At 36.3% G+C, this 25,236-nt stretch overlaps 3 protein-coding genes and 1 pseudogene across 3 annotated transcripts; 3 read left to right on the top strand and 1 right to left on the bottom strand.

Moving 5' to 3' along the window:
* Positions 1-1,756: 1,756 nt before the first annotated feature.
* On the bottom strand, positions 1,757-4,455 carry LOC112516725 (serine decarboxylase). Its single transcript, XM_025123929.1, has 6 exons — positions 4,382-4,455; positions 3,873-4,205; positions 3,303-3,534; positions 3,027-3,220; positions 2,823-2,959; positions 1,757-2,535 (listed from the first exon to the last, which is right to left on the bottom strand). The coding sequence occupies exons 2-6, from the start codon at positions 4,195-4,197 to the stop codon at positions 1,948-1,950; spliced, it is 1,476 nt and encodes a 491-aa protein (XP_024979697.1). The 5' UTR covers positions 4,198-4,205; positions 4,382-4,455; the 3' UTR covers positions 1,757-1,947.
* A 9,644-nt stretch (positions 4,456-14,099) lies between these two features.
* LOC112517330 lies at positions 14,100-14,907 on the top strand (annotated as a pseudogene).
* Positions 14,908-18,652: 3,745 nt separating this feature from the next.
* On the top strand, positions 18,653-19,529 carry LOC112516706 (vacuolar iron transporter homolog 4-like). The gene has a single exon (XM_025123907.1). The coding sequence runs from the start codon at positions 18,744-18,746 to the stop codon at positions 19,371-19,373; it is 630 nt and encodes a 209-aa protein (XP_024979675.1). The 5' UTR covers positions 18,653-18,743; the 3' UTR covers positions 19,374-19,529.
* A 3,062-nt stretch (positions 19,530-22,591) lies between these two features.
* LOC112516719 (vacuolar iron transporter homolog 4-like) lies at positions 22,592-23,489 on the top strand. Its single transcript, XM_025123923.1, has one exon. The coding sequence runs from the start codon at positions 22,688-22,690 to the stop codon at positions 23,315-23,317; it is 630 nt and encodes a 209-aa protein (XP_024979691.1). The 5' UTR covers positions 22,592-22,687; the 3' UTR covers positions 23,318-23,489.
* Positions 23,490-25,236: the final 1,747 nt, after the last annotated feature.

Genomic DNA, 25,236 nt, shown 5'->3' with positions numbered 1-25,236 from the left:
ACACATATATATATATACATACACACACACACATATATATATATATATATATTCAAATTTTTGTTTATAGAGATTGACATCTATTGTAAAAGTCCTGCTTGAAGAAAGAGTTGATATTTATCTTAATTGTTTGAAAAAAAAAAACTGGTACAAAGCATTTTTTATTGGTACTGTGAAGAAACTCAACTGCTCAAAAATTCGATTCTTTTGACGGAAAACCAAGAGCCTGAATTATCTGGTTGGGTTGGAGAAAGAAGGGAAACTTAAATCTGTATACGACTCGGCCGAATAGGCTTGGGTCAAGAGCGTCATTTAAACTTGCATGCCTATTGTAAACTTACCTTTAACTGTTGTACAACTGTTTTTTTTTTTTCTTTCTAAGAAAGCTATCTAAGTAGTGATGACTATGAGGAAGAATCCCATAACAACATCAACTACCGATCACAACCCTTAACACTAATCTGTTTTTTATTCTCTCACACATTGTACATAAAAAATGTAAAATGGATACATGTATATTTTACTTGGTAAAAACCTATTTGTACCAGATATTCTTGCTTACATCTATTCAAAATTTATACTCAACTATATTGTACAGATATACAACTAGCATCGTCATGGAAAAAAAAGAGAGACAAAAATGATACGTCATAAGTTCTCGACTTTAAAACGAGATCACACTGCAACATCACGTGGGTACCTGACTACTACTATATTATAAAGGGGGGTTTCAGTTATTTTGAAATTTTTAAGAGATACAATTTATTATGCTAAATGTACAAACTTTTAAAGCTACACACAACCTCCTAGGTCTACCTTTTATTAAGAATCAAATCATTTTTTAGTTTTTAAATTACACTTTATCCCTTATAATTAGTTATTTAATTTATTTTACATTTCTTACTTTTTCATTTTTCATTTTACACATTTATTATGTTCACATAATTAATCATATATGAACTAAAATGAATTAACAACATACATTTTTTTTTACAAATTATACCATTATAATCGTCTTGTCAATACCTTCAAAATTAGCCCAGTATTGAATGTTTTTGGATTTAATCACACTATTAAATATCATGAATACATACGAGTTAATTTGTTTTGTATTCCTTATGTTTTCGTTTTTTATTTTACACATTTATCATATTAAAATACATAATCGTAGATTAACTAAAATACATTAAAAATGTATTTCTTTTTTTGTTACAAACTATACCATTATAGTTCTCTCGTCAATAATTTCAAATAAATCCATTATTGAATATTTTTGAATTTAATAATATTATAAAATATCATAGATGCGTATGCATCTATATTATATTATAAAACGTTTTAAACGGTATATATTATAAAAGTCTTTCATATCGACCATAACTTGACAAATCTAAAGAAATGTACAAATTATGTCTCTATAGGTACAAGTCACCATAAACATCAGTAATTTTGGATTTCATGTTTTTGGATTAACAAAAGTTGGTATTCGTTTGAGGTTGCGACTGAGACATATGGTCCAGGAGTCGGTAAATTAAACCAAACTATCCCCGTATGTCCTCGCTTAGGGTGGAGTCTGGTGGGCCATTTTCTTGTTTACATCTATTCAAAAAATTTACATACAACTACATTGTATGGTATACAACTAGAATTTGGATGGATAAAAAAGAGAAAACTAAAACATGATTGACATTTTATGTTCTCGGTTTTAAATCGAGATGCAGACCGCAACATCGTACGGATGCCGTACTAGTTTTTCCAGAAAAGGACAAGAGTCCGGGGTGCGATTCCATTACCAATAGTAACTATAACGTTACGATTAAATATCAATAACAATGCCAACACTCCGAATTCGGTTCCCATCGTGTAACATAAATAACTGCAAAGACACAGAACGACAACTAACACGATTTCGACATATCATAACTAAAAGAACCACATGATCATTCTTCACGACTCTAGAGCTGTCCCTTTGTGTATCGCACATAGACAGTTCGAGTTACCTAAGTCGGATGCAACACAAGGGGGCGACTGAAGCTTCCCGCTTTCGTACCAAATCGCACGTTTCTCGATGAGTTCGTTCACGAAATCGTCGAGTTTTTCGATGGTTATATTCGGCATTACCACGACATGTGCAATGTTCCCCTGGCAAGCAAGCTGCCATTTGCGCGTGAACTCCTCATCCTGAGGCCGCTCAAAAACGACTGTGCTGCTGAGTTCGTTAAGCATAGCTCCGATCCCAGCACTTGTGAGACGACCCTTTAAGTAGTGCGCGTTTCTGAGGCATTTCTGGACCTCTTTTCGAAACCCTCGGTACCCTTTTCGGTTCAAGGTGTACCAGAGGAATAAGGGAGCATGGCCATTACGACTTCCCATGATCGTTGCATCTCTAGAAGCAAGATATTCTACGTTTCTTGAAAGAGCGTTGATATGCTCCAATCGTGTTATTTGAACACCACATGGCATTGGACAACCTACGAATTTATGACCTGAAACGCTCACACTTCCAATGGGTTTCTTGAAAGAAACTTTCGGTGCCTGATAAAAAAGCAAACTTGTGTTACAATCTCACATCATGAACTATGAAAGATCCCAATATCAAGAATATTGTCTTATGAACTATGAAAGATCCCAATCACACTATATTGCCTTATAAACTATGATCCACATGTGAAGTTATAATAAGATTCATAGAATGTTTTCCAACTTATTTGCCAAAATTCATAGGCCAATATGGCATGAAAGTAGTTCAGAAAGCATTTTTCCATACAAAATGTGGCGAATTATTGGGAGGGTATTTCGCGTTATGAACATGAATGACTTACGAGTTTAACAAAAGGCATCATTAGACCAAACAAAGCCCCATCACAATGGATATAGAATCGGTCATGTGTGAATCCTGTTTCTTCAAGGGTCTTTATAACCAGATCAAGATCATCAACGGCTCCTTTCACAGTGGTTCCTGCAAATAAGTTTAAGGTTATGTATAAATATTTGCATAAACATAAATAAGATAAAAGAGAGAGAACCTATATTCACGTTGATGATTGCTGGTTTATCCTTATGAAGAGAGAGTTTAGCTTTAAAATCTTTACAATCTATCTCCCCAGAGATGAGCGTGTTGACCTTTTCACAATCCATTCGGTACATCCTTGCTGCTTTGAAAATGGAATAATGTGATTCATGTGAAGCATACAAAATCCCTTCAGGAAAGACTTCTCTCCTGTAGATTTACATCAATTCTTTAGGGTATCTGAGTAGTAGAATACTAGATATCTGATAAATGAGTAAAAAAAGCTACGAACCCGACTAGTATGCCATGAAGATTGCCTTCTGTTCCACAGTTTGTAATGTAACCCCAGTATTCGTTCTTTTCCAATTCCCATAAACGAGCGAACCAATCCAATACACCAACCTCAAACTGCCTGGAATGGACACCATAATTGCTCTCGATGAATGGGTCCCCAAGGTTGTTAATGGAGAAATGTTGCAACTGAGACAACGCACCATAATCGAAATCCAGATTATATGGATAGCCTGTATTAGAGAATACAATTTTCAGAAAGTAAATGCTTGACATCAAACATTCCATCCAATGATAAGTTTCGTAGTTTTAAAATAGTGAGCATTCATAACCACCATTTGCAGCAACCATAACATTTCACCATGTTTGGAAGCCATTAGCTAGCCAAAATTTGAGTTTATTGAAAACAAAAACTGAGTTTTTCGAAAAGCTACTTGAGTATCGTTTCAATAAGCTTTTTCACTTTTTTCCAACATCTACTTCCACATATCGATAGATGTTTAGGTTTATTGAATAATGAACAAGATTATAAACAGAAGATTGAACAAAAAGAGGCAAAAGATGTGTTTACCCAAATGATGTTTGGTCCTTTCAAGCAAGGATTTTCTATATCTAGCCAATACACTAGCCATATAAGCTTCCCTTTCTCCAGTAACCTCATCATCAGCATCAGGCTCTGTTACCTCAAGGCAAGTAGTATGCACATTCCTTCCAAGAACAATTTCCCTCGGTTTTTCCTGGCCATTAACTGGATGACCGCCGTTTAAACCTGAAGAATCACGAGCAATAGGAGGCAAAGGATCTTTGATAACGGTGGTCGGATCAAAATCCTCCGGTAATGATTCAACTTTTTCCAGGTTTAGGTCTCGTAACATCATGTCAATACTTCCAGCCATTTGCTACTCTAAAAAACAAATCTCATTGCTTACGGTAATCAGATCAACAGAACTCGTTAAAAATTTTCAAATAGAAATGATAAATTTGAATAGAAAGATTAACTAAAAAGGAGATTGATATAGCTAATAACACGAATGAGATCAATTCAACGGGTTGCGAAGGTAAGATCTTAGAGATTTGCACCTTCGATGGAGGCGGCGGAGCTGAGGCTGACGGGAAGTGGATGGCTGCTCGGTGAATGTGGTTCTTGGGAAGCCAAAAGGAAGGATTCGATCTGCGATATTTCATTTTTATAGACAAATTGACTGAGCGACAACAGTCAATTTGGAAGAGGAGATGAGAGAGAGTAACTTACAATAATAGTACCTTTACTATTCAAAATGCTTAATTTAGTCCCTAAACTTTTGATAACGTCAAACTTGACCAATGAGTTGAATGCTGTATCATTATCGTCATTATCATATATATGATCACCATCGATGAGTATACTGTTGTAGCAAAACTCCCATGAAAACTTCATTGGAAACCAACTAAAATCCCCCAAAAAAATGTTTTTAAGTTTCGTAGAAAAGCATGGACATGAACTTTTGAATGACGAATTATGTAGAAATTAAAAGGTTGTGGTCGAAAAAGTAAAACTAGAAAAGATAAGGGGGTAGATTTGCAAAAGAATGAAAGAAAGATCCCAACACGAATGGAAGTGGGAATCATTGTAACGGTTTTTACTGGTGTAACCTAAAGCCCTAAAATCGAAAACAGGATCAAATCCAGTCTATCCAGAAAGGAGACATCAATTTTCATACAAAAATCCCTAGAAATCTGCTGTGATGGAAAATGAAACGAAAGGAGATCGAAATGAAGGTCCTCCTCGGAAGCGACTGCTGACGGATCCAAACCCTAAAGAAAGCTTCGTCACTGCATCGCCGGAATCGACTGTATCCTCCGACTCATCCTCCGATCGGTTCGCGAAAAAGACTAGAGAGTTGCCCAACTTATCCGATTGCCATAGTTGCGGGGTCCGGATTAATTACACGAACCCTAGGGAGAGGCTTCAACCTTTGGAGAGCATGTGGCGCGTAGTTCTGTTGTGTAAAAAATGCACTAAGCGAGTTAAATCCTCCGAGCTCTGTACATACTGTTTTACGTCTGCGATTGGTGAAAATGATTGCTTCAAGTGTCGTGATTGCCAGCACAGTATTCACAAGGACTGTGTTGCGAAGCATGGTCCGGGGTTAGGGTTTTCCGTTTGTGTTGATTGTTGGGTTCCTGATGCGGTTGCTAATTCGATTAAGGCCAGGAAGAGAAAGAGCAAAAGAAAGAACAGGGAGTCTTGTGAGCGGGCTGCTACTTTACCTGAATCTAGGGTTTCCGTTCGGGAAACTAATGTGCCTCATTTATCAAGTGAAGTGGTGGAAAAAAAGGTTGCTGCTGCAGCGAGGGCGAGCCAGACTGCTCTCAGGAAAGCTGTGGTTGCAAAAAATGCTGTTGAATTGGCTAAAGGTGTGTTGAGTGTTGTTGCTAGTAGGAAGGCTGCAGGGAGTCCTCAGAAGAAGGTTGTAGATGATGCGGAGTTGGCTTTTATGTTGCACAGAGCGATTAATAGCTCCCCTAGGACATCTAGATATGCTTGCTTGATGAGTTCATATAGTGGGGAAAATGCATCGATCACATGCTATTCAAGAAGGCGTGGCAGGAAGAAAACTAGCTTGATGAATTCGAGCAGTTTGGATGTGCCATTAATTTGCTATTCAAGAAGGCGTCGACAGTGTGGTATGAGGAATTCAGCTCTGGATGCACCATTAGTGTGCTATTCTAGAAAGGGTGGCATGAGGAATTCCGCTTTCGATGCACCGCTGGTGTGCTATTCTAGAAGGCGTGCCAGTAGTAGAGCTTGTTCTCATGTTAGAGAATGTGAACGTTTTATCTGTAAGCTAAGTGAAAGAATTGATAACCACGTTTCTATATCTTCTGCTGGATTGAAGGCTTTTAATTTTGGTTCATATGCAGAGAACAGTTTAAATGGCAAAGAGTGCCAAGAAACTGACGGGGAAAGATTTAGTAAGGAGCCCCATCGCTATCTCTTAAAATACCACAGAATTGGAAAAGGCACACCAAGACCTTCAGTTTTTGTTAAAAATCCTGACTGTGGCTCTTGTATGGATTCTGCTCATTTGAATACCGAAGCCATGAGTGTTTCAGTGAGTTATGGAAATGGCAACGAATGTCATGAAATTTGTGAAAAGTGCAACGAGACTACCAACCGCTTTTTGTTGAAGTACAAGAGATCTGTAAGATCTAAGCCAAAGTTTAGTTGTAAAATAAAAGAGTTTTCTCCACCATTACCTTCAAACTATCCCTTGGAATCCACAAGTTTATTGGATACTAGGTTTCAGCCTTCTTATAAAGATCCTGCTTGTCTTGGTCCATCGCAAGTAGAACTCTGAATTTTCAGGTATTCTTTTTTGTAGTTAGTTACTGATGGGTGGTATTGAATTCTTGTATCTTGTATCTACAATTTGAAGGTACACCTATCTGTTCTTATGGTTTATATTTCTTTTGTAAGTTTTCAACTTTCTATGTACTTGATATAAAACTTCTCTATAAATGTAGTTCTTTTTGGTTTCAATAAAAGATGGAGATGCTCTTGATGTTTGCCTCCTTGTGCGTGATGTATGTGCTCAAGTTACTTGGATGTCCTCCAAATACAATCTTTATTTAATATACCCTCCAATAATTTAACATAAGAAAAATTAGGTCTATGGTTCTTGTTGTGTCCCTTGTATGTATTTTGGCTATCTATAATTTACTCATGAATTTTATTTGTCTTGGCCTATCATTCTCCCAGCTCCTGCGTACCCATGGTGCCAAGTGTTTAGACACTCATGCTATGAAGTATTGTTAGATCCTGTGTGGTTTTGTGGTTAAGGAGGCTTTGAGGGTCCATATTTTGAGGATATTGTTCTTTAGCTACAAGCATACTCTCTTAATTGGGTTTCCACAAGTTTTCTTATAAACCTGAGACCTTTGGTTATATATGCTATGATACTTCTTTTTATTTTATTTTATTCGGACACCTTGTTTTGGTGTTGTATCTTGATGACATGGTTACTGCGTTGAATGAAAGGGGATTGCAACACCAGGAATTATTAGCTGAAGAGATTTTGGATGAAATATTTGGGATTCAATCCCATAAAATGAGTCAAGTCTATGATAGGTACCAATTGGCTTTATGGTGCTCTTACCCCTTATGCAGAGCACCAATGACTTCGGTCTTCTGAAGGGGCTTAGGGTACTCTTTCGGTATTTATCGGGGGATTGAGCTAACTAGATCCATTAAGAGCATTTTTGGTTCACCTAACGAAATATGATGTTGCATTTTTCGCAAAGGTTGGGATTGCAGAGGGTCATGTTACAGCTTTGGTATGATATCATATAGAAGTTCCATGCAGAGGATGCCAAGTTTGGAGATATAGGTGTATATTTGACGATATGTCTTAATAGGCAAGTCTATTCTTGTCCTTAGTGGATACTAGTCATAGGGATGTTGTTTTACAAATCTTGTGGTAGCTAAAGGATGCCTCCTGGTCTCCGGGCTGGGGTTGCAGTTCAACATAGGATCTGCAACAGGGTATTGTGTCTCTGTTAAGGAACAAGACACTTCTCTCTTTGGCTATCAAGCCATGGTGTGTACATTGCACAAGTTGACCTGGATTCATCTTCTTGTTGAGTAGCTGGAATCTAGGAAAATTCACTGGGTTTGACAGAGATGCATTGTGGTAATGATGCTATGACTAACATTTCCAACTTCCAAGAATCGGAATTTGCATCAGAGGACCAAATATATTGAAGTACATTGCTACTTTTCATGAGAAAGTGTTGGTAGTTCTCGGCAAATGTGACTTCTCCCATCAAGCCACTTTGAGTGTGCTGCAGGTAAGTGGTTGGTTGTTTCTTTTCATGTGAAAGTGGTTGGTAGTACGAAGGGTTAGTAACCTTAAGCCCGAGTAGGGAACTCACTTATGCTGTGGACAATTATGCTTGAGAGGATTCATGCAAATTACATCCATATCCTCCAGTTGGGGGACATATGCCTTCTCCATCCCCAACCATTTGTCCATTACAAATAATTACAAGAAGGGCTGCACTCTTTATTCCATCTCTCAAATGTCGATCATCCCACACATATTTTCATTCATCATGGCTGTGCTCTATCTTCATTCAGGCTATCATTGGGTGCCTTGTGAAGTCATGATCAAATGTAATGAAGTGCTACTCAAGTCTGGATCTCTCTAAGGACATTGTCAAGCATATATTATGTTCTTGTTTATTTGTTCCTAGTGTGTTATGTTTTTATTCTGAGTTGAGCCTGGATAATTTAGGATAACCTGGATACATCGACCCATAATGAGTTTATGTACAATTAGCTTTTAACTAAGAAATTGATATTCTGTTTAATGAACATTCAGAAATAAATTAGGATTACCTGGATGAGGGAACTTAGGAGATATATGTGTGACTGATTTATGTTTTCCCTGTTGGGAAACTTAGTTAATCAAGGCTTTAAATATTTAAAATGTAATAAAATTAAGAATTTACCTGGGCATTTTTTTTAAGATTTAAGGGTTGCCAGGACAAATACAGGGAAGGTTAGACAGAAGAGAATTCTCTATCTCATATTTAGTACATGTTTTTATTCAATCAATTATCATAATGAATTAGGTTGGAGTTTTAGTGGACCCTACGGTAATCTTCACGGTACTTTACGAAACTCTTCATCCACGTGATTGTTATTTTTTTCTGCATTTATCGTTGTCAATTTTGGTTTCTCAAAACATTTATTGAATTGAGTTAATTGACTGATTTGGCAATTGTACAGTACTCTCTTTATAGAGTATGTTGCATTTTTTAAAGAAAGAAATGTTGCATGGGACATTCCAATATGAAAAAAGTATTTTGCTGTTTTCATGGGACTACGGAGTATTGTTTTTCATGATGTAAAGTCAGGGGAAGGATTGGACATATATAGAGGGTAACCAAAAAATAGCTTATGTAGTTACTTAAGCTTGATCTGAGGTTTGTGGATTTTTGGGAGAGGCAATGTATTATATAGACCTGCTTCTAGCTATGAGACTTATTTTGTGACATGAAGTTCATTTTGTGAGGTTTGATCTTTCAAGCAGATGGGACATAATGATGAATGCTGTATTAATTAGGCGGATTGGGATTGTTTAAGCAATTCATGTAAGCGTTGACCTCTTGCCAATTGATTCTTAGTAGCTTTATCGAGATCCGAAGCAAATTGTGCAAAAGCTTCTAATTCTGTGAATTGTGCCAGTTCCAATTTTAATTTACCGGCTACTTGAATATGAGTTCGATTCATTACCAATAATGAACCTGCAAGATCTTGAATTACATCCACCCCTGAACTTACAGAAAGTTCAAGAAAACTCCTGGGGTAACATATGATTTGATGCTCCTTTTTTTCCTATCTCGATGTTGGCGTTTTGATGGGTTGTTAAGAAATGCAATGTCCATGTGAGAACCTCTCTTCTGGGAAAACTTTATTTGGAGCAGTTGTGGGTCTCTGTTGGGAAGTAAAGTATGTGTGAAATACTGCCTATAATCTTGGGGCTTTTTTGTTGCTTGTTCAAGAGTTTTATATAGCATCCTTAAGAAACGACTAGAGCTTCTCGGTTTTGAAAATTGTCGTTATTAAAAAAGGTGGGCTTCTTTGATGTGTCACTCCCCCTTGGAGAAGGATTTATTAAAATGGGAATTTGGATGATAATACTACACCAAGCTGACTGCGCATGAAGATGACTGTCTGATGCCATCGAAATATAAGAACAGCATACGTGAACAAATATATTTGTAGTAGTCACATAGTATATTACTGGAAAAAGGAGTTTTTCTTATGAAGTTTGAGTCCATCCAATAATGATGGGAAAAAACGAACTGGGAAGGCAAGCAAAAAAGTGACTGTTGCTGGTTAAAGGGTTATTATGGAGGGGAGGTTAAGGGGTGTGTGGGTTCCACAACCTTTTGATATACTATTATTGAAGCTTCCAACTTTAGTCTGGAGTGCACACTCCTTTCAAATTTTAAATTAGACATAGATTCCCCACATCCATCATTCATTGATGCAAGTGCTATCCTACAACAGCCCTCTATCTTCTCAGTGGTTTGCTATCTCCTTGTCTAATTTGGTATTCTGTTATATAAATTAGTTGTTTAAGAAGCACTATGGTTATAAATGTTTTATCAAGATTGTATGATTTGACTTGTTTTAGCTTTGTCGCTTTCACTTGAACATCTATAATATTTGACTGGATCAGTGCAGTTACGACTAGGTGTGTATATTCATGATGAACAAAAGCTTTGATTCGTGAAAAAGAGATCTAACCAAAACAAGGACCAGGCGTCTATAGTGGAAGGTTTTGAGCAGACAATGGCTTAGTACAAGAACAGTGGGTGTTGGGGCTGTTAATCAAGATGTCAAAGCCATGAATTTGTGGGCTTTGCTAGTCTATTTGTGTGCATGTAGCATGACGATAGGGGATTTTATTATCATTTTGCGAATTTATGTAGACATGAGTTCTAACCTGGGGGAGAGAATTGAGGAAGGGAGCCGTGGGGAGATATCCTACAAATAAGAGTACAAATATATATGCTCCAGAGCAAGTACTTGGTGATAGTTGAGGATTGGAAATACCTTTTAGAAGACTGAAAAATATTATATTTTATAATTTATACGTAGTATTGGTACTGTTTCTTATGGAAAAGTTGGTCAAGATATTAGATATCAGATAAGGAGCCTTTTTTTCTTCTTCTCAAGGGTCATTGATATGATATTCTTTGCCTTTGGATGAATACTCTTCTTTCCTATATTTTACTTATTTTTCAGCCATCTCTTTTCATATTATTTTACTTATTTTCCCACTACTTGTGGATTGCAAGCTCCCTTTCAATTTCTTATTAAGGGCTTTTGATTCCCATTTTAATATTGAGGGATTGGTGGCGGTCGTGTGGTTTCCACAATCATAAAATTTTCTAATGTTTTAATTGTTCAATGTTCTTTATAGAGCATGCACTTGTAACACCCTAGTTTCTTTATTTGCTAAATCTCAAAGTTTAAGCCTTAAATACAAGATTTTGTAAGTAAATTAAATACTCTTAAAAGAGTCCAACAGCTGTAGCATTTATTAACTATCATATTTATAAGGCAAGTAGCTTACAAAGCTACTTAAAAACAAACAACATGAGCCACAAAATTTTTATGACAAAGCAAGTCTACTGTTTATGACAAAGCAAGCTAGTTATGATTTGTCAAGGCTAGAAGCATGTGTTGGCAAAAATCATGATGACAAGCAAGAGCTAGAAGCATGACAAATAAAAGCTAGAAGCATGAGGTGAAAGGAATCTCTTATCCTAAAAAATGAGGTGTTTAACTATCATAAGAGTACAATTTTGGGAGCAAGAAGAACAAGTAGCTAATACATTGAATTTACCTATAAATAGTGATTGGAGTGTTATCATTAGTTCCATACCAAAAATAAGAAATCTCTCTCTTTATACCTAATCAAGCTTGAAAATAGGAATTAAGGGAAAAGCTAGGCATAATCAAGGTGAGTACGTTATGAGATTTACTGGGATACATGCTATAAATATATAAATGTTTTATGCATGAAAGAGTATTGCCATATCTTCTTGTAAAAGTTATGTTATGATTATGTGGCAAAGTACACCTTTTCTGTCATGATGCACATGTGGTATATGAACGTTTTTATACATGTTAAGTATAACCATTTAAATATCCAATGTGATATGGAAAGAAGCTACATATTGCAAACGGACCTTATTGGGCAGCCCTTATGTGGACCCGGGGTTAAAGAACCCGCGAGAAGTTGGTTTACTTAATATGTAACCGTGAGATCTCAAATAAATGTTTTTATACATGAAAGTTTATAAGAATTATGTTAACTATTTGGAAATAATGTTTTATCATGAAACCATAACTACTCACTAAGCTTAAAGCTTATTTATTCATGTATGCATCTCAGGAATCAAGGAGTAGGAACCAGCTCAAGTGTTGCTATTCTAATATGTTAGAATATTATAAGTTGTAAATTTCCGCTGCTGTAGTAACTCTATTATAATGAAATAAAAGTTTAAGATATGAAGTTTCTTTCATTGACTTGCACTAAGGGCAAAGGATGATACCCCTGGGAACGGGATGTTACAGCACTCTTTTGGTTTTTTTATAACAAACATAAATTTCCGTAATCTCTCATGAGAATGTTATCCAACTTTGTAGGGGTTCTTCACGTCCCATTTTGTGTGTTAAATGCAGTAGGCTAGCTGCTTTAGGTTTGAGCTTAAATGCTTTTATATAATAATGATGTCTTTTAGCCTTATTATTTGTATTATTTAAAATCCACAATTGCCGGTGAATAATTGCACTTACAAGTAGGCAATATTTTATGCAGAATGAACAAGTGCAAATTAGAATTAGACATTCTTTCAGTTATTTGGTTTCTTTTCTGATTAGGTGAATCTCCATTTTTAGTTCTAATCATCAGTAAACACGTGCACACACAGACAATGAGAGAGTATGCAAATGTGATATACTTTAAAGGCCCAAGCCTGTAGGTCATGATGATGATTTTGCCTCTAGTAGTACTTGTTACTGGTGTTGAGATATTAGGAAGAAAACCTGGCATCAAGTGCATTAGCATACAGGCATTGATGACTCCAAGATTCTGTGGTTTATAAGAACTTGTGTGCTTGAAACAAGAAACACAACAAAAGGGATAAAGAAGAAAACATGAAAAAATAAAAGCAAAGTAGATGAAAGGAGCCGCTCATGGTAGTGTACCCAAATAGAATAGCAGAATCAGTGTATTTGTAGTAGGAGTCTTGTAAGATGGCATAATATATTATTGTGCAAAGATTTGTAGAATAAACATTCCAAAATCTCTCTTGTTAATGTTATACATTACAGCTATCCACCTTATTAGGGTCTCTACAAGTTTCATTTATTTCTTTCGTAGCTATGATGATGTGAAATGCAGCTAAGTTTGCTGTTTTAGTTGATGCCATAATGCTTTTATGCGTTATGATTCCTTTTAGCTTTAGCATTTAGCGCGGTTAAAAATCTTAGAAGCTAGTGAACTATATGCCTAGAATTAGACAGTATACACTGTATTATGAACACTGCTCATTATGTTGTCCTTGGAAATTTGAATACTTACTTTTATGATGTGTTTTGAAGGTCCAAATCTGTAGCTTCAAATGATGATTATTTTTCTAATGATTTGAATGAGAACAGTGGATTTAGGGAATATACATTGCTATATTGACAAATTTCCTTAGTTGCTCATGGGAAGGTCCGAGCTTGTAGCTTCAAATGATGATTATCCCTCCAATATTTTGAACAAGAACAATGGCTTGGGGGAATAAACATGACAAGTTCTCTAAATTCCTTGAAGGGCACTAGTATCACGAAATGGAACAAATTGATAGAGAATAAAGACTTTGAAAATTGGAAGTGAAGCAGATGAAAGAAGTTCTCCGCGGAAAAGCACATGAAACCCTCTAAAGATATGCCCCCTATATCTGTTCTACAACACTACAAATGTACATGTCGAATATATTTCTTGGAATGCGTTATACATATATCATTTCAGGGCTTGCAGGTTGCACACTATCTTCCGCTTTTCACCATCTAAACATAGATCATTCTAGACAAATATACAGTGTATAATATGTATACCCACATACATACTATATATATATATCCTATAGGAGGGACTCTATCTTGCACAACTAAGCTGTTTCTGGATCTTGTCTTGGATCATTTTCCTTGTGATATAATATTCTCTTCCTGCTTTCTTTCACCTTCATGGCTGCACAAAATGGTTTACACATTGCGGTTCCTGAGGACAAATCAAGACAGGAACATGTCCCAATGTCTATAGAGAACGATTTTGATTTCTCACAAAGGGGACAGTGGCTGTGTGCTGCTGTTCGGGGAGCCACTGATGGTTTAGTTTCTGTTGCATCTTTGATGATGGGTGTTGGAGCAGTCAGACATGATGTCAGAGCCATGATTCTTACAGGCTTTGCTGGCTTAGTTGCTGGTGCATGCAGTAATGGCAATAGGTGAATTTGTTTCAGTGTACTCCCAACGAGATGTAGAGGTGGCTCAAATGAAGAAAGTTGCGAGAATTGTGGGAAGCAAGGGAAGTGGGAAGGAAGCATTACCAAATCCCTTTCTGGAAGCTGCAGCATCAGCCCTTGCATTTATGTTGGGGGCCATCATGCCCTTACTTGTTGCTACTTTTATAGTTGACCACAAGATAAGGCTGGGTACATAGTGACCTTGGCGCTCGTGGTTTTCTGGTGGATTGGAGCTATTCTAGGGAGGAAGCATTACCAAATTCCTTTCAGGCAGCTTCAGCATCAGCCCTTGCATTTATGTTGGGGGCCATCATGCCCTTACTTGTTGCTACTTTTATAGTTCACCACAAGATTAGGCTGGGTGTGGTCGTAGCCACAATGACCTTGGCGCTCGTGGTTTTTGGGTGGATTGGAGCTATTATAGGGAGCACTCCTGTGATGAAGTCTTGTTTCCGGATTCTGGTGGAGGGTGGATGGCAATGGCCTTTACAATTGGACTGACTAAGTGGATAGGCTCTAGGGGACTGTAGCATTACACCATATTGTATATTCCATTTATACTATAACATGATTGTTGTTGAGATTTGTACTTTGTGTGTATTCCAGTTTCCTCTTGAGTGGTCTTCACTGATCCAAGGGCTTGTTTCAAGTAAATTGGAAACATTTATCTCATGCCTCCTTCCAGTATATATATCTTTTCACTTCTGTTCATAGAAAGGGAATTTTACCGGTACATATGAAGAAGATAACTGTATCATCCTACTGATATGTAGAATTGTAGATATGTTCAACAATACACACTATTTAGCCGGATAATGAACACTTCACTGTGTACTATTAATTAAACGCCATGTATTTACTTGTCATACTTGATGTAGCGGATGAAATGCAAGTGTTTTCTTATGATAGGATTCATTAGAAGTAGCTGTCACTTTTTACTTGCACTTCATATCAATATCTCAATTTGCCTAGAGTCCTTGTTTAGATATCTAGTCTTTCATTTGGACTGTGTGTTGGCATACATGCCTACTATAAACTCCTACTATAAAGTTATATTATTTCTGTAGTAGACCATTACTTGGTTATGTTAGGAAGATAGTATGCTGATGGTTATACTTTGATATCTAGTGACCCATAGATGGTTTACTCTCGAGTTTGTTGAATATGCCTTGAACTCAAGCTATGGGAACGGCCTTAGACCTGAGCCAAAAATTTTACAGCAACCCAAAATAGAGAAGAATGAGGTACAGTTTTTTTGGCAATGGGCATACATGGTTTAAGGCAGCTGCTTCCTTCGCTTGTGGGCTTTGCTTTTGGTTCTATTAGTGTTTGAATTTATTGCTCTACATCTTGTCATCTCCAGATTTCATGAATTCTTCCTTTTTGATGTGGGTTTTCCCTAGTTTTGCCATAATCTCGATTTCAATTTCCCTGTATACTTTTTTTTTTTATTTCTATATTTGTGAATATGGCTAATGAAGTAATAAGATACCCTTTGATGTAATGGAACTTCTTATGGTGTGGCCTGAAAGTAAGTGTTATGGAAAATAGTTCAATATATTAAAGAAGGACCATTCTCCTTTTCCAATTCATCTTTATGCTGTGGGTTGTGTGGATTCCACACTCCCTCAATTTTTTAAAGTTTCCACTACTTATATACTGCACACTCAGTTTCAGTTTTATGTTATTCAAAAGTATTGTTTCATTTTTCTATTCAACGGATTGTGGCAGTCGTGTGGACTCCACAATCTTTGAATTTCCTGTAAGATTTATTACTCCAACTTTCATTGTTGTTTCTAGTTCAATTCTACTTTATAGACTGATGTGAATACATGGTTATGCGTATACGTATAGGTTGCCACAATCTTTGGAAGTACCAGACATGCAAACCATGTCTTTTAGACTGTAAACTTTGGCAAATTACTAAATTTGTCCCAAGACTTTTTGCAGTCACGTCAAGTTCTTGATCCAGCACGTTACATGTCTAAGCTATATGCTTTGTGAGCTTTATTGTTTTTCTCTGGGCATCAAATGCTACTTTAGGTGTGTTATCAATATGAATATATGATTTACCTTGAAGTAAAAATACATATCATATCAGAAAAAACAAACAAGGAAGATATAACAGAAGGTGGAGATAGGGGCAAAACCAGTAACAGTAGTAAAAAATAGTTAGGCACTCAGGCTAATGCTGGTAGTTTCTTAGAGTTTTGGGTGGTAACTTTGACATAAATGTGCCACAACCCCTAATCAAGTTAATAAATTTCCTACCAAATTGATTATACATCTTTTACTAGAATGAAGTAATTGTCATAATTGTATAATGCTTCTGTAATTCTGTTCGAAGTATGATATCACAGGACCGATACAAAGTTTGGAAGCTTGAAAAAGGAAAGCGGACTTGGCACTTTCTATTGTTTATTGACAAAGTAGGCCATGGTGGTGGAATTCCTGGTGATAATCTCTGCAACTTGTGGTTGTGGTGCAAAGGCCTTTTAATTTCATATACTAAATGTGGCATGATATGCTTTGAGACATCCAAGAAATAGCAATTTAAATATACGTGCTTTCCAGGCAAGTGGTTGGTCACAGTTGAGGATCAGTAATGCCTTTCAAAAGATCAAGACATATGATACCCTTTTATTTAACTTGTAAGTAGTGTTTGTACAATTTCTTATGGCAAATATTAGTACAATTTCTTATGGCCAAGGCGGTCAACATATCAGACAAGGAGTCTACACCGTTCATACTTAATTTAATCAATATGTATATGGTTTGCTTTTGTGTGCATTCAACTCTCCTTTCATGTATTCTACCTATCTTCCATTCCTTGGGTACAAAGGGCTTTTGAAGTTTTCTCATTTAAATGTCGGGCATGGTGTTGGTGGTAGTCGCTTGGATTCCACAGACATTGAATAGTCTAGTGGCCAATCTTTCCAAGTTTTTATGTAGCAATGCCTATTTTTATTTTTGTACAATAGACATCCCAAAATCTCTCCTGTGAATTGTTATCCTTTGCAGCCATCCACCTTTTGTTGGGTACATGTTTCAGTTATTTCTTTCCTGGGTATGATGATGTTGTGAAATGCAGCAAAATTAGCTGCGTTATTTGTTGCAATAGATGCTTTTATATGTTATGATGCATTTTGGATTTACTATTTAGCACTTAAAATCTTGAAAGCCAGTGGACTATCACAATTAGAATTAGAGGATACACACTGCATTATGAACAGTTCACTAATGGAAATTTTCTCAGAACTTCTATTGCTTGCTGTTATGATACACTTCGAAGGCCAAAACTTAGCCTCAAATAGTTATTATGACCTTGGTAAGTAAAATAAGAACAATGGATTTGGGGAATAAACATTGCTTAGTTTATAAATGCCCTAAGTTTCTTGAAGAACACTAGTATGAAGAAACAGCACACAAGGGATAGAGAATAAATAAATGGAAAAACAGAATTGAAGCAGATGAAAGAGATTCTTTTCATATTATCTACCAGGATAGGATGGTTAAGTTACCACTATAAGAACATGCATGTGCCATGGGTGCTAAAATAAAGATATGTCGAAGTGTACTATAATCCAAGATTGCGAGTACCTTATGTTTTGAACTACAGAGTAGAGAATAATCTGGAAAAAAAGATCTACATACATTGGTAAGCTTGCTACCAGGGTTGCTGACACTATTTAATCTATGACAAAGGATCGTGTGAGAATAGGAGTTAAGGTGAGAAGATTGAGAAGGATCTGGACCCTTGATCACTTTTAATCTCACCCCAACCTGTGGATTGCACTTCTCACAGGAAATGATCTGATGCATCTTGGAGCATCTCATTACTATTGATCTTCAATTAGGATTGATCCAAGGATGGAGATCCCTTCTCATCCTTCTCACCATAATCCAACCCTCTAATCTATTTGCTGGATTGCTTTTCTTAAATATCCTTATCAGGGCTTGTGGGTTACACACTATCTTTTACTTTCTGCACGATCTACAGATTGATCATTATGGACAAATAACATAATATGTAATATATATATATATATATATATATATGCATACACACATGCATACATACCATGCTTTATATATCCTATAGAGGGACTCTATCTTGCACAAATAAGGGTTATAAAACTATCTTTTACTTTATGCACGGTCTACAAATTAATCATTATAGACAAATAACTTGATATATAATATTATATATGTATACACACACACACACATACTTTCATACATGCCATATATATATCTTGTAGGGGGGGGGGGGAGTCTGTCTTGCACGAATAAGGTGTTTCTGGTTCTTGTCTGGGATCATTTATCATTCTTTGTGATATAATATTCTCTGCTTTCTTTCACCATTATGGCTGCACAAAATGATTTACAGATTGCGGTTCCTGAGGACAAATTAGAACACATACATGTCCAAGTGTCTGTAGAGGAAGACTTTGATTACTCACAAAGGGGACAGTGGCTGCGTGCTKCTGTTCTGGGAGCCACTGATGGTTTAGTTTCTGTTGCATCTCTGATGATGGGTGTTGGAGCTGTTAAACAAGATGTCAGAGCCATGATTCTTACAGGCTTTGCTGGCTTAGTTGCTGGTGCATGCAGTATGGCAATAGGTGAATTTGTTTCAGTGTATTCCCAACGAGATGTAGAGGTGGCTCAGATGAAGAGAGATGCCGGAAACAACAAGGAAAGTGAGGATGAAGCATTGCCGAATCCCATTCAGGCAGCAGCAGCATCAGCCCTTGCATTTATGTTGGGGGCCATCATGCCCTTACTCTCTGCTGCATTTATAGTCGACCATAAGGTTAGGCTGGGTGTTGTAGTAGCCACAGTGACTTTGGCGCTTGTGGTTTTCGGGTGGATTGGAGCTATTCTAGGGAGGACTTCTGTGATGAAGTCTTGTTTAAGGATTCTCGTTGGAGGGTGGATGGCAATGGCCATTACATTTGGATTGACCAAGTGGATAGGCTCTACAAGACTGTAGCATTGCACCATATTGTATTTCCCCTTTTTACCATAACGTGATTGTTGTTGAGATTTGAACTTTTTTGTGTATGTTAGTTCCCTCCAAGTAGTCTTCAAAGATTCGAGGGCCTTTCTCAATCAAATTTGGAACATTTATTTCATGTCTCCTAATACATATATCTTTTGTACTTCTGTTTGTAGCAAGGGTGTTTACCTGGTTCTCATAGTAAGGCTATATATGAACAAGATAACTGTATTATCCTATTGATATGCAGATATGTTCAAGGATACACAACTAAACTGGCTAACGAACACTTCACTGTGTAATTAAAAGCAGTGCAATAACTGGTCATACTTGGTGTAGCTGTTGAAATGCAAGTGTTCTCTTGTGATAGGATTCGTCAGAAGTAGCTGTCATCTTTTACTTGCACTTCATATCAAAATCTAAATTTTTTCCTGGAGTCCTAGTTTAGATATCTAGTCTTTCGTTTCAACTGTGGATAGCATACATGCCCATCAAGTCCTATTATTTCTCTAGGTGACTATTACTTGGTTAAACGAGGAAGATAGTTGAGTCAATGTGACAGTTATACCTAGCAGGTTAATGACCCATTTATAGTCTGCTGTTGCGTTTGTTGTTACTTTTTATTGAATGTGCTTCCAACTCAAGTTACGGGAATTGACTTAATACTCGACCCAGAATAAAATTTTACAACCACCAAAAAAGAGAGAAGAACAAGATTCGGTGTTTTGGCAGACTTTGTTTAAGGCAGAATAAGGAAGCTGCTTACTTCAGTATTGGGCAATGTTTTGCTTCTGATTCTATAGTTGTTCGAGTTTTGGTCTACATCTTGTCATCTCCAGATTCTACATAATGAATCCTCCGCTCCTGATGTGGTGTTTCTTTCAAAGGTTTTGCCATCAATCTCTGATGTTCAATTTCTCTGTTTACTTATTTTATTTGATGTCTGTATTTGTGAATATGATTAATGATGTACTAAGGTAACCCTTTGATGTAATGACACTGCTTATTGTGTTGCCTGAAAGGCTGAAAGTAACTGTTTGGAAAATAATTCAATATATTAAAGAAAGAACCTTGTCCTTTTCCACTTAATCCTTATGCTGTGGGTTGTGTGGATTCCACACTCCTTCCATTTTTTAAACTCATCTTTCCACCACTTATAGACTGCACACTCTATTTAAATTTTATATTATCTTGATATTGTTTCCATTTTTATATTCGGATGGATTGTGGCAGTCGTGTGGATTCCACAATCCCTACAATTCCAGTGAGATCGATTACTCCAACTTCTATTGTGGATTCTAGTTCAATTCTACCGTCTATAGCTACACGCATGTGAATACATGGGTTTATGTGGTTATGTATGGGTTGCCACAATTTTTTTTTGGAAGTACAAGACGTATCTTTAAAACTGTAAATTTTGACAAGTTTCTGCTAAAGCTGTCCAAGACTTGTTGCACAGTCACTTCTAGTTCTAGATTCAGCAGTTTACATGCCTAAGCTATATGCTTCCTGAGTTTTATTAGTTTTTCTCGGTATCTAGATACTGCTTTGGATATGTTATCAATATGAATATTTGATTCACCCTTGAGGTAAAATACTTAAGACATCCAAAAAACCCCAGGAAGATAGAACAGGAAGTGGAGAGAGGGACAAAAACAGTAACAGAAATAGTAGTCAGGTACTCAGGCTAATGTTGGTAGTTTCATAGACTTGGTTAGGGTTGCCGGTAATCAACTTTTTGCCCAAATATATAATTATGTAATGCTTTTATAATTATTGTAAGAAGTATGATACCACAGAACCAATACAAATTTTGGAAGCTTGAAATAGGAAAGAGGTGTTGGCTTTACTGAAAGAGTAGGTCATGGTGGTGGATTTCGTGGTGATAACCTCTACAACTTGTGTATGTGGTGCACAGGCCTTCTGATTTCGTATATTAAATGTGTCATGATTTGTCAAATACCAGTTTAAATATATGTGCTTTCCAGGAGCAAGTGCTTGGTCACAATTGAGGATCAGTTTTGTCTTTCAAAAGATTAAAAGGTATTATACCCCTTTATTTAACTTGTAAGTAGTATTAGTGCAATTTCTTATGGCAAAGGCAGTCAACATATCAGACAAGTTGTCTACTGTTTTTATTTAGGTTCATCAATACGCATCTGGTTTGCTTTTGTGTGGATTTGACTCTCCTTTCATATACTTTACCAATCTTTCCACTACTTAGTATTGCATGATAGTTTTTTGTTTATTTACGGAAGGATTTTGATGTTTATTCTTTTTAAATGTCAAGGGCATGGTGACAGTCGGGTGGATACCACCAACCATGATTTTCTAATGACCCATCTTTCCAAGTTCTGTATATATTGCCGACTGTTTCTATTTTTGTATGATAAAACGTTCCAAAATCTCTCCCGTGAATTGTTATCCTTCTACATGTTTCAGTTACTTCTTTCCTGGCTATGATGATGTTGTGAAATGCAGCAAATAAGCTTCTTTCGCTGTTTCCGTAGATGCTTTTAAAGGTTTTGCATGCCTTTTAGCTTCAGTACTTGGCACTCAAATTCTTGAAAGCAAGTGGACTACCACAATTAGAGTTAGACTTTTCACACTGCATTATGAACAGTTCACTCATGGAAATTTGATTGCTTTGAATGCCAAAACTTAGCATCAAATGGTGATTATGAGCCTAGTGATTTAAATAAGAAAATGGCTTTGGGGAACATTGCATAATTGATAAGTTCCCTAAGGTTATTGAAGCACACTAGTATGAAGAAACAGAACACAAGGGATAAAGAATAAAGAAATATGAAAACGTAAGTGAAGCAGATGATAGAGGTTCTTTGAATTTATTAACCAGAATAGGATGGTTAAGTTACTATTATAAGAACCTACACGTACTATGGGTGCTAAATTTTAGTGAAGTCGAAGTGTATTCTAATCAGAGTACCTTATGCTTCGAACTTAATAGTCGATAATAATCAGGAAAAATATACACACGTTGGTAAGCTTGTTACCGTGGCTTCTGACACTATTAAATCCATTTGGTGGAATGCTTTATTTACATATCATTATCAGGGCTTTTGGTTTACACACTATCTTTTACTTTCTGCACGATCTACAGATTGATCATTATCGACAAATATATATAATATTTATACACACATACATAGATACATACATACATACATACTATATATATCCTGTAGGGGGGACTCTATCTTGCACAACTAAGCAGTTTCTAGTTCTTTCTTGGACCATTTATCATTCCTTGTGATATAATAATCTCTTTCCTGCATTCTTTCACCATTATGGCTGCACAAAATGATGTACGCATTGCGGTTCCTGAGGACAAATCAGAACAGAAACATGTCCAAGTGTCTATAGAGAAAGACTTTGATTACTCACAAAGAGGACAGTGGCTGCGTGCTKCTGTTCTGGGAGCCACTGATGGTTTAGTTTCTGTTGCATCTCTGATGATGGGTGTTGGAGCTGTTAAACAAGATGTCAGAGCCATGATTCTTACAGGCTTTGCTGGCTTAGTTGCTGGTGCATGCAGTATGGCAATAGGTGAATTTGTTTCAGTGTATTCCCAACGAGATGTAGAGGTGGCTCAGATGAAGAGAGATGCCCGAAACAACAAGGAAAGTGAAAATGAAGCATTGCCGAATCCGATTCAGGCAGCAGTAGCATCAGCCCTTGCATTTATGTTAGGGGCCATCATGCCCTTACTTGCTGCTGCTTTTATAGTGGACCACAAGGTTAGGCTGGGTGTGGTAGTAGCCACAGTGACTTCAGCCCTTGTGGTTTTCGGATGGATTGGAGCTATTTTAGGGAGGACTCCGGTGATGAAGTCTTGTTTCAGGATTCTTGTTGGAGGGTGGATGGCAATGGCCATTACTTTTGGACTTACTAAGTGGATAGGCTCTACAGGACTGTAGCATTACACAATGTTGTATTTTCCTTTTTCCTGTAACATGATTGTTGTAGAGATTTGAACTTGTGTGTATTCCGGTTCCCTCTGAGTAGTCTTTCTGATTCGAGGGATTTTCTCAAGTAAATCAGAAACATCTATCTTCATGTCTCCTCTCAATACATGTATCTTTTAACTTGTGTTTGTTGCAAGGAAGTTCACCTAGTTCTTTTCAGTGGCTATATATATATATATATATATATATATATATATGAACAACTTAACTGTTTCATTCAATTGATATGTGGATATGTTCAAGAATACATACGACTAAAGTGGCTAAGGAACACGTCACTGTACTAACTGGTCTTACTCGATGTAGCTGATGAAATGAAAGTGTTTTCTTGTGATAGGATTCTCTAGAAGTAGCTGTCACCTTTTACTTGTACTTCATATCGAAATCCCAATTTACTTATAATCCTGCTTTTAGGTACGTAGTCTTTCATTTCGACTGTGTGATAGCATGCATGCTTTCCTTCTTGGTCAATATTTCTGCGGGGAGACTATTACCTGGTTAAATGACGATGATGGTTGAGTCAATGGGACAGTTATCTAATAGTTTGGTGACTCATACTGTCATACATGATCTCCTTTTGCGTTTGTTGTTACTTTTGTTGAATTTGGTTTGACCCTTTGTAGTTATATATACTTACATCTGATCGACAGTTGAAAGATGCTGCTTACTTGACTTTTTGGCCATTTTTGAGGCTTCAAAGTCTGTTGGGAGTTTGGATGTTTTTCTTGACATGTTATGTTGTCCAGATTTCACGTAGAGAATTGTGTATTTAGTTTAGTGTTGTGATTTCTGTATCTGTGAATATGAGAAGTGATATATACATATACATACATACATACATATATATATATACATTACATACATGCATACATATATATGTATATATATAAACATGTGTGTGGATTCCACACCGGTTTTATATCATTTTTCCATCATACATACATATACATACATACATACATACATACATACATACATACATACATACGTACATACGTACATACGTACATATATATATATATATATATATATACATACATAAACATGTGTGTGGATTCCACATCTGTTTTATATTTCATTTTTCTATCAGACGGATTGTGGCAGTCGTATGGATTCCATGATTTATGATTTTATTGTGAGATTGATTACTCCCAGCTTTTATTGTGGACTGCACACTCTTTGCTTTTAGCTATAAGAAGCATAAGTTCTCATGGATATGGTATCTGTATCAGCCCTCCACTATCTTGGCCCATGGCCTACTAGTTCTACACACAGGGAGCAGGATGTTGACCCCATCATCCATTACAACATGTCATCTGCTACCATTGTTTCTTCTCACTTTTATTTCTAATTGCAGATAGATTTGGGCTGAAACAAGCAGCCAAAGTACCAGGTGCCCACCAAAACTAGTTCTTTTTAGAGAAGGTTTGATTTTTCATTTGCACAAATATTATGTACACAAAAGTATTGTTAAAGGTTAAGCTAGTTATGATGTTTTACCATTAAATATGTAACGGTTAGTTATTTACTACTAAAATAGTACTCGTACAATACAGCGAGACACATCTCGATTTTAATGTTCTATTTTATTATTCGTCTCTGTCGATGTTATAATACGATTTATGTGTTTTTAAGAAAACAATGATTTATTTTTGAATAAAATATAAATTTGAAGATATCATAAAAATTTGAAAAAAAAAATATATCAATGCTAATATCAAATCAACTATTTAAAAGTTCTCATTTTTTTATATAATTTTTTAATTTATTTTTTATTATAATTTAATAAAAGTTTAATAATGAAATAATTTATTTTTGGTTTAATAATATAACATTTTATAAAGATAATAATCAAGTATTCTGTTAAAATT

The sequence above is a fragment of the Cynara cardunculus genome (assembly GCF_001531365.2).
Source record: "Cynara cardunculus var. scolymus isolate 2C chromosome LG 8, CcrdV1, whole genome shotgun sequence".
Lineage (NCBI taxonomy): Eukaryota > Viridiplantae > Streptophyta > Magnoliopsida > Asterales > Asteraceae > Cynara > Cynara cardunculus.
The sequence above is the reverse complement of the archived record's forward strand: the minus strand, read 5'-3'. Positions and strand labels throughout refer to the sequence as shown.

Bases quoted from the DNA above. Each gene is read 5' to 3' on its own strand.
- LOC112516725 (XM_025123929.1), bottom strand. From the start codon at position 4,197: ATGGCTGGAAGTATTGACATGATGTTACGAGACCTAAACCTGGAAAAA. The intron at 3,535-3,872 runs GTAAACACATCT...TCTCTAATACAG, and splicing joins AAGGACCAAACATCATTTGG to GCTATCCATATAATCTGGAT. The intron at 3,221-3,302 runs GTTCGTAGCTTT...GTAAATCTACAG, and splicing joins CTTCATGGCATACTAGTCGG to GAGAGAAGTCTTTCCTGAAG.